Source organism: Pangasianodon hypophthalmus, chromosome 1 (assembly GCF_027358585.1).
Source record: "Pangasianodon hypophthalmus isolate fPanHyp1 chromosome 1, fPanHyp1.pri, whole genome shotgun sequence".
Lineage (NCBI taxonomy): Eukaryota > Metazoa > Chordata > Actinopteri > Siluriformes > Pangasiidae > Pangasianodon > Pangasianodon hypophthalmus.
The window spans coordinates 34,359,646-34,373,211 of NC_069710.1; the positions used below are offsets into that span (position 1 = coordinate 34,359,646).

The following is a 13,566-nucleotide window of genomic DNA, read 5'->3' on the forward strand; positions in this document are numbered from 1 at the left end:
TGTACATATTCTGCCCAAGGCAGAAACTGGGACCAATCCTCCTTGTTGGCACAGAATGTTCTCAGGAAGTGGCCAATCTCCTGGTTGGCCCTGTCCACCTGTCCACTGGTCTGTTGGTGGTATCCAGCGACAACAGTCACCCCTAGCTTTTCCATAAAACTGATCCAAACTCGAGAGATGAACTGAGAGTCTCTGTCACTCAGAATGTCCTTCGGGATCCCAAAATACCTGAATACATGGTCAAAGAGGAGTTCTGCTGTTGTAAAGGCAGAGGGTAAGCAGGGCACAGGAATGAGGCGGAGTGACTTACAGAACCAGTTGATGATGACCAGGATGGTGGTGTGGCCTAGGGATTCCAGGAGGTCAGTAATGAAATCGACCACAATGTGTGACCTCTGTGGTATGGGCAGAGGCATTAGCTTTCCAGCTGGCAGAGTTCTGGGGACCTCGGCTTGGGCACAGGCGGAACACGAGGAGACGGTGTACATCAGCAAGCATATTGGGCCACCAGTACCTGTCGCGTAGCAGGTGGTAGGTATGTTGGGTCCCTGAGTGACCAGTGCCCAAGGAGTTGTGTTCCCACTTCATGAGTTGAGCTTGCAGATGGGTTGGTACAAATAGCTTGTTCGGAGGGCATGAATGAGGAACCTGGTGTGGAGGGGTTTGGGCGATTCCTTGGTCCAGTTCCCAGGCGATAGCTCCCACAAACAAGGAGGGAGAATGAGCTCCTTGCTGCTTTTATGAAGGCTGCATGCATGCGAGACAGGGCATCAGCTTTGGTATTACTTGAACCGGGTCAATAAGAGAGGGTGAAATGTAACTGAGAGAAGAACAGAGACCAACGGGCCTGGCGAGGGTTAAGACGTTTTGCTGTTTTGAGGTATTCAAATCAAATCAAATTCAAATTTTGTCACATGCTATAACCATACACAGTATGACTTGCAGTGAAATGCTTTATACAAAAAATAAGAAAATATAGAAAAATATTAAATATAAAGAAAAATATATACATTTATGAGAGAATCGAGCACGAGCGGTTCATTGCAGCATGCCATTTCAGTCAGTACTTCCATGTTTAGCCCTCGACGAAACGCGGAGTTTAATGCTGCATCATTCCATCCATTGCCAGCCGCTACAGTGTGAAATTCGAGGGCGAATTTGGCCACCTGACGGGAACCTTGACTGAGGGTTAAAAGTTGCTCCCCTACTTCTTTACTCTCTGGGGAGTGGTTGAAAACCCAGTGAAATAGTTCTGTGAACCGTTCATAAGACAAGGTAGGCTCGCCTCCTTGCTTCCACACTGCCGTGATTTTTTGTGACTCTGATATCCCCTTGTGGCTGAAAAAATAAAGGGAACACTGCAGGAGGAACCCCTTACAAAGTGAGGTGTCGCCGGTGAATTTATCTGGAGACGGGAACCTTGACTGAGGGTTAAAAGTTGCTCCCCTACTTCTTTACTCTCTGGGGAGTGGTTGAAAACCCAGTGAAATAGTTCTGTGAACCGTTCATAAGACAAGGTAGGCTCGCCTCCTTGCTTCCACACTGCCGTGATTTTTTGTGACTCTGATATCCCCTTGTGGCTGAAAAAATAAAGGGAACACTGCAGGAGGAACCCCTTACAAAGTGAGGTGTCGCCGGTGAATTTATCTGGAGCCAGAATCGGCACGCTGACGGTTGGAGTGGGAGCACGAAGTGCAGTGGTGGAGGCAAGGGCTTGAGAGAGGAGATTGATTTTGTTGTCAAGATCAGCCAGATGCTGCTGCTCTCCCATCAGTTGTTCTTGTGCAGTAAGAGCATGGCGTAAGACTGGTTCTCCTTATTATGCGGCAAAGTAATCTGTCACAATGGAAGGGCTGAGGGACGGATGCAGATGCCGTATAACAGTTTAATGTCCCAAGAAAACAATTCCAAAAAGAGAGACAGGTTCAAGGTCAGAAAAACAGGCAAGGGTTCAGGTGATCAGCAAACAGCAAAGAGTAAAGAGTAAAGTAGCAAATCCAAGACACAGAAACCAGGAAAAAAAACAGGATAACAATAAACAAACAAAGGCTTGGTAAGTCAGGTGATGCACACTGAGTGTTACTTCACACTGAATGAATGATCAAGGTCTGTTTATATAGGGTGTGAGTGTAATTGGAAACAGGTGTTTGTGATTAGAACTCAGGAGCTGATGAATGTGACTGTTGAGTGTTGTGCTGGGGATTATAGTTTGTAGCGGCCATGTTTGTATGCTGTAGTGTGATCTGGGAAGTTGAGTTCAAGGATGGAGTAGACCTGAGTAAACACACACTATAACATCAAATATCAAATTAAAGAATTTAACAATTCAGATGAAGACAAACAGATTTCAGCCCAATAATCAGTCAGTATATGTAACTAATAATCTGATAAACAGGATGGATTACATACTGTGTAAATAATGTACATTAATAAAATCAAATGAAACTGAGAACTTTAATGCTAGTAATACAAATGTATTTATTTGTGAACATGTTAATATTTTGTGCATCAAATTATTGCCAAAATCAGATTTTGTTATCAGATTATTCTACAAATTGAAAACCACTAAGAGAGAAATGAAAGTATGAATGGAGAGTGAGTGTGTGTGTGAGTGTGTATGTGTGTGAGAAAGACAGAGAGAGTTTCAGTTGGAAAGAGCAAGGGCGAGAGAAAGCTGAATTGACGTGTGTGTGTGTGTGTGTGTGTGTGTGTGTAGGGGGGGTTGTTTCCCACAGTCTCTCCTTTCCCAGAGTTTTTCCTCTTTAATCTGTGTCGCAATTAGGAGTGAGTTCTTACACACACACACACACACACACACAGTGAGATTTGGGTCATTTCCAGATCAGGAGCAGTGTGGAGGAGAGAAAACTTATCCTCAGAGGGAAAATAGTTTTGCTTCTGTTTACAGAATTCAGTAGTCAGTGTGTGTGTGTGTGTGTGTGTGTGTGTGTGAGAGAGAGAGAGAGAGAGAGAGAGAGTGAGTGGTTTCATCTGTACAGCTGCTGGGATTATTCCTCACTGCACACACTCCATCTGGCTGAAGTGTAAGAACAGCGAGTGTGTGACAGTGTAGTCTCTTAATGTAACACTCCACCCTGAACACATTAAACGTGTTTATAGTGAGATAACTGTGATGTGTTTAGTGATTCTGGGGCTAAATTGCTGGTTGTTGCTGTATTTTCATTATTTGTTGGTGATGTCACAGTCAGGCTTCTCTATTAGCTCAGAGCAGTTTTTTTCCATTGTAGAAGTAGTGGAGATGTTGGAGCAAATGCTGCACTCAAAGTCTCAGAATGCAATGCTATTTAGTGATCTATGAGACGGCGAGCATGGTGATGTTGACGGCGGTATTAGTGTGAAAGTTGAAGCTTTGGAAGCTGATCTGTTTGAACAGAATGTATAGAAGAAGAGGTGAGAGATCTACAGACTAAAGGACTAAAGCTCCGCTGCAGCTCTCTCTTTAGGTACTGATGAAGCAAGGGCTAAATACCACTGCTCCGCTATGAACAGGTAGTCTTATAGCATTGTGGGTAATGTAGTAAACTATAAACCAAAACAAAAATAAAGCAACATGTTCATGAGAGAAGTTTAAACTAATAAACCCTAATAAAGAATTTCATTATAAACTAAATCTTGGACACTTTTAAAGATTACATGGTAATTATAAAGATTAATATTCAAATTGTTCAGGATGGAATTTAATAAATAAATTTAAAGTTTCTCTGTGAGCGTAGCAGATGAGCACTCGGTCAGATTATCTTTCGAACCGTGAGCACATTTTCTTAACAGGAGAGCACATCGAATTAACAACATTGGCATTATTTTATTAATTCAACAAATCAAAATAGCGAATTAAAAGTTTGATAAATAGTCTACATCCTGCACACACACATATTACGATTTCATGATCTCAATTTAGTATCTTGTAGCTTCATTAAATTTTACACATGAGTAACTCTCAGATCATGGTATAAAAATTAAATGTAAAATAACATGCTGTGCTGGATCAAGTGCTATTCTATGTGCTGCTGAATAATGAGTGTAGAAGCCATTTTGTTAAATTAAACCAGTGATTAATGTGATAATTACAACTAGCACTATTCATGCAGTAATATATTGGTGATAAACAAGACTCCTATTAGATTTATTTCAACACTCACCATCATCTCATTCATATATCATATTAGAGGTTTATTTTTTATTTTTAAATTGTCTCTGGTTTTTATGTTACATCATATTACATTTGTCAGCAAAAAAAATCCATTTCCTTCTTCAGTCTGTATTTTTTTTTTTTTAGGTTTAAAGGAGAGCGTTTGTGTTTAAAGGCAGTGGTGTAGACGCTGTTGTAAACTGATTCTACTCAAGAAAAATATGGCGGTGTGAACTACATGCAGGTGATTTTAATAATCTGAATGTGGAGCTCAGAAATTCCACTTAAGCAGCTGCGTAACGTGACTCTGAATACCAGAAACTTTCCTCTCGTAAATACTGATGCAACTTTTGGCCTTAAGTCATTGACTCTGAATACGAGCCAGTACATTTACATTTACATTTATGGCATTTGGCAGACGCCCTTATCCAGAGCGACTTACAATAGTGCTTTGAAGTCTATCAAAAATACATTCTGCCAGTAAATAGAAAGCTGGTTGTATTTGGGCCAAACGTAAAGATTACTGTGTGAAAATAAACAAAGTGGATCAGAAACATTAAAGTTAATGATGAAATTGTGACATTTCTTCTTAGATCCCACCAGAAAAGGGATCATAAAAAAGAGATAAACTTCTTTATTCAGAGACATTAATCAGTACGAATCTGTCACTATTGTGTTTTTGCCCAATCAGTGAACTGCACTGTTTATAGCTCCGCCCACATGTCGCTGTTCTGTTCTGTTGATACTCTGCAAGAAGGAGAACTAAGGAAGGAGCACAGGTACTGAGTTACAGTCTGACTGTGTGTGTGTGTGTGTGTGTGTGTGTGTGTGTTTACCCTTTACGGTCAGGAAACAACGCAGAGGTTTCACATGGAAAACGGCCAAGAACCCTGAACACACACACACATACACATCCTCCCCCTGTCACATTCTTTCTCACACACAGCTTAAAAACTCTGATACACTCATTCCCCTGGCTGACACACTATCTTCTCCTGACTCTGCTTTATCTGTGTGTGTGTGTGTGTGTGTGTGTGTGTGTCATTGACTTGTAGTTTCGGTCAGCCCACCTGGCAGCCACTGTGTGTGTGTGTGTGTGCGTGTGTGTGTGTTTGTGAGAGAGAGACAAAGACAAAGAGAGAGGGAGATGAAACTCTTTCTGCACTTTCGGTTGGCACCTGGACGACACACACACACACACACACACACAGAGCAGACTGCTACTGAATATTCATCGAAAGTGTGTCCACCCCTGAATTTTGTTCAGTTTGACTGTTAGCTCCGTTAGCCATCATGAACCAGTGCAGTTTTCAGTGGTAGTATGAAGTCACTGTTTGTAAAAGTCTTGCCTTGTTTTTTGACTCGTGAGGGCCTCATGCTGCATTTGATTTACTTCGTAAACAGTAATTCACAGTTTGGAATGACGTCATTTTTTACCTCGGCACATTCCACATAAGAAGTGGGAAAAAAACATGGACACCTCCGGGTTCACCTTTTGTTAAGAACAAGCTAGCCAGCTAGCTGTGATGAGTCTTTATCATGAGTACTACGAGCTGTAGTGAATTAATAATGAACACTTAAGGAATCATTCCATGAAAAATGTACACAATGTCCCTTTATGCCGAATGTAGTCAATCAATTAATGCATGTTTTTTTTTTTCTGGATGTTTGCTTCCTTATTGTTGCACTGGCGAAAAAAATGGGATTGTAACAGTAACTTCATCACACACAGTGATTATTACTATCATAGCTACTGTCTGAGAGGTGAGATTAGTTATCTGGCTTACAGGCAGTGAGCTAGCTAAGATAATGTTAGTTGCCTGTAAAATCACCATTTCCTGTGTCTCTGTGTCCTTGCTGTACCAGATCTCAGAATCTAGAAACTTCAGCCACATTTCCACTGGAGGAACCAGACCCCATTTGATTCATGCTCTTGAGTCAGTAGCTTTCTGTGAACAGCTCTTTAAACCTTAATGTGCGATGCTTCACATCATATCACCTTCGATTTTTGATCATTTTGTGCTTCAAGTTGTAAAATAAAAGATTTTTAATTGGGTTAAATTTTCAAAATGTGGTAAGGAACTTTTTTTAAATGCCTTCTTTGTGTTCTCAGTTTAAATGCTGCATTTTATTTACTGCAGGCTGAAATGACGTGGCTGATATTTTCACTGTAGTGAGAACAGGAACTCGTCCAGGAACTGTGAAGTTCCTGAAAAGTTCCACAACTCTTAAGGTCCTTCTTCGCTGCCTGATTTCACCACTTATTCTAAATCCCCTTAAAAATGCAGAGGGAAAACTTGTGTGTGTCTGTGTGTGTGTGAGAGAGAGACATAAGACACAGGAGTGACAATTAAGTTCACTCCTCTACATCTTCAATCTTCTCTCACATTGTCTATTTTGGCGGGAAATGAGAAACACTGAATGGCCACCTCAAGACCTCCCACCCCACACACACACACACACACACACACACAGGTTTTCCCTCTGCATTTTTAGGGGATTAGGGCCATCTGCAGACCCTTGAAGAACAAAAAAAGGGTGTTCCTGTGGTGGCTGAGTTCTCCACGGAGATTACAGGGTTATCTCACACACACACACACACACACACACAAACTTGTCATGTCATTTAGAACAATACAACAGAATGGATACAATAGAAAGTTGGGTGCAAAAGTTTGTACACCCGCCATATAAAATGACAGAAAAAAAGAACAATAAGACACTTGAGGTAAGTTCAGTTTTATGAATCTTCATTTGATATAATTTTTTAAAAATTATTAATAGTGGGAAAAAAGTATTTGCATGTGTTATAAACGTGGATTTTATTTCACTTTTATTGCTCTTTTTCAGGACTTTTTTCAAGTTCACAGAGTAAACATATTGTGTTGTAAGTCATTAGACTCCTTAACGAGCGATTTAAAATAGATTAACTGCATCGTGTCGGGGGGGGGGGGGGGGGGGGGGGATAAGAGTTTACGAGGATAAGAGTTTACGTTATTTTTTAAAAGGATAAGAGTTTAAACTAGTTTTTAAGAGGTTAAGAGTTTAATTACGCTAGTTTTAAGAGGATAAGAGTTTATGCTAATTTTTAAGAGGTTAAAGAGTTTACGCTAGTTTTTAAGAGGTTAAGAGTTTACGCTAGTTTTAAGAGGTTAAGAGTTTATGCTAGTTTTTAGGAGGTTAATAGCTTACGCTAGTTTTTAAGAGGTTAAGATTTTACACTAGTTTTTAAGAGATTAAGAGTTTATGCTAGTTTTTAAGAGGATAAGAGTTTATGCTAGTTTTTAAGAGGATAAGAGTTTACACTAGTTTTTAAGAGGTTAAGCGTTTAATTACGCTAGTTTTAAGAGGATAAGATTTTATGCTAATTTTTAAGAGGATAAGAGTTTATGCTAGTTTTTAAGAGGTTAAAGAGTTTACCCAATTTTTTAAGAGGATAAGAGTTTACGCTAGTTTTTAAGAGGATAAGAGTTTACGCTACTTTTTAAGAGGATAAGAGTTTACGCTACTTTTTAAGAGGTTAAGAGTTTCATTACGCTAGTTTTTAAGAGGTTAAGAGTTTCATTACGCTAGTTTTTAAGAGGTTAAGAGTTTCATTACGCTAGTTTTTAAGAGGTTAAGAGTTTAATTACACTAGTTTTTAAGAGCTTAATAGCTTACGATAGTTTTTAAGAGGTTAAGAGTTTATGCTAGTTTTTAAGAGGTTAGAGTTTATGCTAGTTTTTAAGAGGTTAAAGAGTTAGGCTAGTTTTTAAGAGGATAAGTTTCATTACGCTAGTTTTTAAGAACTGTCAGTGTTCGGAGACTGAATTTACTCCACAATCACAGGTTTCTTATTTCTGTTTATTATAAAGATGTTTTATTGATAACTAACGAGAGTTTAGCCGAAGTGAAGCTGGTATACTGCTATTGAATTCTGGATTCTGATTGGCCGTCAAGTGTTGATTAATTCTCTATAACAGCAGCTCTGACAGTAGTGCAGCAACAAATCACAGCATTTATATTCATGCTCTCCTTCTAATACGTTATCGTTCTCTTGTCACTCAGTATTTTACCGGAACAGCATAAATCGCACACTGTGTTTTATTCCTCTTATACCATGTCCATGGGAAATACCAGTTTCTGATTGGCTGAGAGGTGTGTGTAGTGTGTTTAATATATAAATCACAAATCTGTGAAGCGACTTCATTCATGTAAATATGTTTAATCACAGTCACATGGTTCACATATTCACAATATTCTCTCTTCTAAAACATCTTATTTACAACAATATTCACTCACACACACACACACACACACACACACACACACACACACACACACACACAGTGAGGCAGTAAGACGCGGCTCAGAGTTCTGTTTGGTTTCTCTCTCCGCTGGTATAGTGCACAACCATAAACATTTAAACATCACACACACACACACACAAAGACAATATCCGTGACCATCTGAACTGAACACTGAGATGAATATCGTGATGTATCATATTATATATATCGGATTATCGGATTATTTTTTTTTTTTGTAGCAATGTCAAGTAAATAAAATCCAGCTTTTTTTCCCCAAAGAAGAATAAAAATAAACATCTGCTCAGTTTCAATTTAAAAAAAAAAAAAAAAAAAAAACTCTAATAAAGGTATTTAAATTGTATGACTGTAACGGAGGTGCAGTGAAAGTGCTTCGACAGCGCGGTCGAGTTTAGGATGCTGATTAGATCAGGTGATCGATGATCAAGCCAGTGTGTGTGTGTGTGTGTGTGTGTGTGGTGTGTGTGTGTGTGTGTGTGCTACATATGATCTGCTTTCATTTGGTTTCAGCTCCCTCCTCATCCTCAGTGCAAAGTTATATTTTATATATTTAACCCGTGAGTGGTGTGAATACTGACGAGCGCGTCACGCTACACGTTCTTCGCTTATAGCTTATGTGTCCGAGTCCTGAGGCGTCACGTCTCGCTGCACGTCTTCACGGAGAGACACACACGCGGCCTAAAGGTCACGACCTCTAAACTGGAAGTTACACACATATCACTTTAACTGTCTGTCTGTCTGTCTTAGTTAGTCTGAGACACACACGTTTCTGTCTAAGTAACACAATGTCTCTCTCTCCCCCTCTCTCTCTCATACTTCCAACTTGCTGTGTGTGTCTCTCTCTCCATGAGGACTGATGTCTCTCTCTTTATCTCCACGGAGACGGCGTTGTCCTGTCTTCCTCTCTCGCCCTGCCTGTATCAGTGTGTCAGGTGTCGAGGGTGCAGGGGATCTGCAGGTCCTGCCTGGCGTGCTCGTACACTCTCAGGAAGTCCTTGTACCTGGGAGCGCAGGTGAGCCAGGCCTCCCCAAAGTGGGCGTGTCCGGTGAACAGGAAGCTTCCGGAGCCGGCGCGGACGCCGCAGCGAAACAGCGTGCGGATCTCTCCTGAGTGAGTGAGGCGGCCCACGCTGGAGAACAGAGGCCACTTCTGACGGTACACACGCGTCGCGCTCACCCTGATCACCGACACGCGCTGCTCCGAGTCCGCTTCCACCGCACGGATATTCCCACGCACCACTATGTGCACACACACACACACAAAAAAAAATCATTTAAACATTTCATTTACGGATACACTCTGTGTGTGTGTGTGTGTGTGTGTGTGTGTGTGTGTGTGTGAGAGAGAGAGAGAGAGAGTGTGTGTGTGAGAGGGAGTGTGTGTGTGTGAGAGAGAGAGAGAGAGAGAGTGAGTGAGTGAGTGAGCGAGCGTGTGAGAGAGAGAGTGTGTGTGTGTGAGAGAGAGAGAGAGAGAGAGAGTGAGTGAGTGAGTGAGTGAGTGAGCGAGCGAGCGTGTGTGAGAGAGAGAGTGTGTGTGTGTGAGTGTGAGAGGGAGTGTCTGTGTGTGTGTGTGTGTGTGTGTGAGAGAATGTTAGCTGACCCTGTCCTAAATTCCAAGTCTTTGACTCCAGTAATATAATCTGAGACCCCCCCGAGACCCCCCCACTCCTCCACACTGAGTTTCCATGGCGATGCCGCTCTGTCTGACCACGTCTCAATTAGAACTGTGTGTGTGTGTGTGTGTGTGTGTTATTCCACTCGGACATGTTAGGTGCTGCTGTGTGAACTTTAACCTGACGGAGTGTGGTGGCACATACGAGTGTGTGTGTGTGTGTGTGTGTGTGTGTGTGTGTGTGTTTTCAGTGAGTGCTGTGTGATTGGATCATGAGCAAAACTAGAAGTGTGTGAGACTCACCGAAGTCACTGGTGCACACGGCCATCAGCATCTCTGTGTCGTTACACGGCCTGCACGCACCTAACACACACACACACACACACACACACACACACGCACGCACGAGAGAAGGGGGGGAGAGAAATAACATTTAGTTTCTTTCACACACACACACACACACACACACTGGGTACAGTTCCATCTACTGAATCACCTGATTCAGAACACGACACCATGAACAGCTCCAACACACACACACACACACACACACACACACACACACACACACACACACACACACACACACACACACACACACACACACACACACACACACACGGGCTACGTTCCAAATGTCCTGGTTGTTATAGAGAGACTGGAACACACACTCAGACGTGTGTGTGTGTGTGTGAGTGAGAGGGAGTGAAAGAGAACAGGAAAAGGAAGTAACAACATGTTACTTTCACAGCCTAGAAACCAGTACACAGGTGTGTGTGTGTGTGTGTGTGTGTGAGTGATGATTGGTGTGAGTTAAGGCACCTGTTGAAAGGCAGTGAGGTGTGAAGCCTTCTAAACACTTCCTGTTATTCTGTTTCCCCTCAGTGCTGTCTCACACACACACACACACACACACACACACACACACACACAGAGAGAAACGTCTAACGAAGCATCACTGCATTTTTTAAATTACCTCGCATCCTGTGTGTGTGTGTGTGTGTGTGTGTGTGTGTGTGTCTTTAGCTCCTGAACAAAAGCCCTGTCCCTCAGCTGACCATCCCCCCGTTACCACGGATACGGCTCGTTCATGCGGTATGTTGAAAGGACTCGTCCCCTCTCCATACTGAGCTTTTGTCCTCTCTCTCTCTCTCTCTCTCTGTCCCTCCCCCCTCTCAATCTCTCCGTCTCTCTCTCTCTCTCCCCCTGTTCCCACACCGTGTGTGTGTGTGTGTGTGTGTTTGTGTGTGTGATTTCTGTACTGATTAAAGGAAAATGTAGCTAAAGTAGCTAACAGGTTCCCGGAGTTCTGCTGATGTGGTTTGAGACACAGTGTATAATCTATAAAGGTGATCATGTGAGGCGGCCATCTTGTACAACCAGAATCCCTTTATCCTCCATTACAGATGTTAGCTATCATCCTAATTGCTTCGTAGCTCTGTGCACAAGCAGCAAGCGTCGATGATCCCACCGTAACATAAAAGCACGCAGAGTTAACGTAGAGATCCGAACTTTAGCCACTGCCCTGATATCTTCACATCAACAACGCACGACCTTCCGCTTTCACGCCGCTCACCTTCTTCCGTATCCACGTCAGCGTCCACAGAGTCGGCGGATATCCGCGCGGTCCGATCCCCTCTCAGCTCGTAGCGGAACGCCGCGATGCGCCTGCTGATGTCGCTGTGGGGCGTGGCCTGCAGGAACAGGGCGGGGCTTTCCCCAGGAGTGATGCTGAAACAGCGAATGTGGGAGGGACCAGGTGTGTCGCTCACTAGTAGCTCCAGGACTCCGCCTCTTTCCAGGTAAAGCTGGGCTCCGCCCCACTGAGGCTCCGGCTTGACGCAGACAGACGAGGGCGTCCCACTGGCCCCGCCCACTCTGCGTCCGGGTAGGCGGGGCAAGAGAGTGAGACGCAGGGCTCCGGTGGGGTACAGGAACTCGACGGAGCCTTCAGCGCAGCGCAGGAACACCTGTTCGACACCTTGCTCCGGTCGAGAGAGACCACTACACAGCACAGAGAGAGAAAGAGGGGTGAATTTAGAGATTAGTTTTTTTAAATAAACACGTGATCATGCTGTGATCAGTACTGGATCAGTACTTTTCCACACTCATGGTGTTCATTCATCTCCTGCAGGTTTAATCTCGGGTTACAGGCCATCACTGTTAGTGCACATTGTCTCTCTTTAGAGCACTGAGCTCTATACAGTACAGAAACTGCATTTAAATACTCCTTAATGTCTTTTATTAATTCAGCTCTCAGGCTGTTTTTTAAATGCGCATGCGCACAACATTAGCATGCATTCCACTGCGCGAGCGCACTTCTGGCTATTTAAACCCCCGCGGAGTGTAACGGAATTTAACGGAACTTTCAACGAATTTGAGCATTTTGTAAAGTTTTCAACTCACAAAATCACTTTAAAACACAAATTCTACAAGATAAAGCAGATATAAATGCAGTCAAGTATATTAACTGTAGATTAAACGATGAATATTAGTGTTTATTAGTGGAAAATGGGAGAAAATCAGTGCGCACTATGGCTCCGTCTCAGAACGCATACTAGTGTACTAAGTAGTGCGCGTGCCTTGCGGGCGCGTTCACACTACTGTAGCGTACTAATTAGTATGATAGTATGCATTTGGGACGTGCCTCAAGTTTTGCTTTAAATAACATTTTAAAAACATTTTAGGACTGAAATGTCGCTTTTAACGCTTTTAGACAGTCCAGGATGACCAATTAACACGGTGTATACAGACTGTTTAATATAGTAAATTTTACCTTCCCCTCCAGCTGCACTCATCGGCTGAATAGCTCGCTCCAGTGACCGCCATTAACACCGAAATCCACACAAAAACCTCCATTTCCGTTAATTTTCACCCCACAGCTGAGTCAATATACATCCAGTCAGAGTGGTCAGTCGCTTCAGCGTCACTACAGGCAGGTAAATTAACATAAAACTCGCCTACACTTAATAATAATCCTCGACTCCATTTTCGTTTTCCATCCAATAAACCGGTGTTTATCTCAGCATCCCTGCTGCCCGGTGCCGGAGTGCGCGAGCACGCAGCAGCGCTGCAACTTTTCAGTGTGGAGGAATGCGGGCGCGGACCAATCAGCGGCCAGAGAGCTGAAACTTTAAACCAATCACAGTGGACGGGGGGGGGGGGGGAAGTAGAAAGGGGCGGGGCGGCGTGGGGGTTGTGTTGCGCGAGGACACCTCAGAGCGCTCGCGCGGTGACGTCATGTGTGGGGGGTCAATCCAAAAAAAAAAAAAAAAAAAAAAAAAAAAAAAACCCTGAGGGACGTTAGCATGTTAGCATACTCAATAAAAACTCATATATTTTTAAGCTGTAGAGGTGAATAAACACACAAACGTACAAGAAATATCCCTAAAACACTAAATGCTATGATGACATGGTGTTTCTTTTTAATAAAGTGCGCTCCTGAGTCAACTTTGTTAAATTCTTTACTTGTAATTTATGAGGAAACTCTGACCCAC

At 42.8% G+C, this 13,566-nt stretch overlaps 1 protein-coding gene across 1 annotated transcript; it reads right to left on the minus strand.

Moving 5' to 3' along the window:
- Window positions 1-8,334: 8,334 nt before the first annotated feature.
- On the minus strand, window positions 8,335-13,135 carry metrn (meteorin, glial cell differentiation regulator). Its single transcript, XM_034304885.2, has 4 exons — window positions 12,846-13,135; window positions 11,646-12,073; window positions 10,373-10,432; window positions 8,335-9,696 (listed from the first exon to the last, which is right to left on the minus strand). The coding sequence occupies exons 1-4, from the start codon at window positions 12,926-12,928 to the stop codon at window positions 9,386-9,388; spliced, it is 882 nt and encodes a 293-aa protein (XP_034160776.2). The 5' UTR covers window positions 12,929-13,135; the 3' UTR covers window positions 8,335-9,385.
- Between the last annotated feature and the right edge of the window lie 431 nt (window positions 13,136-13,566).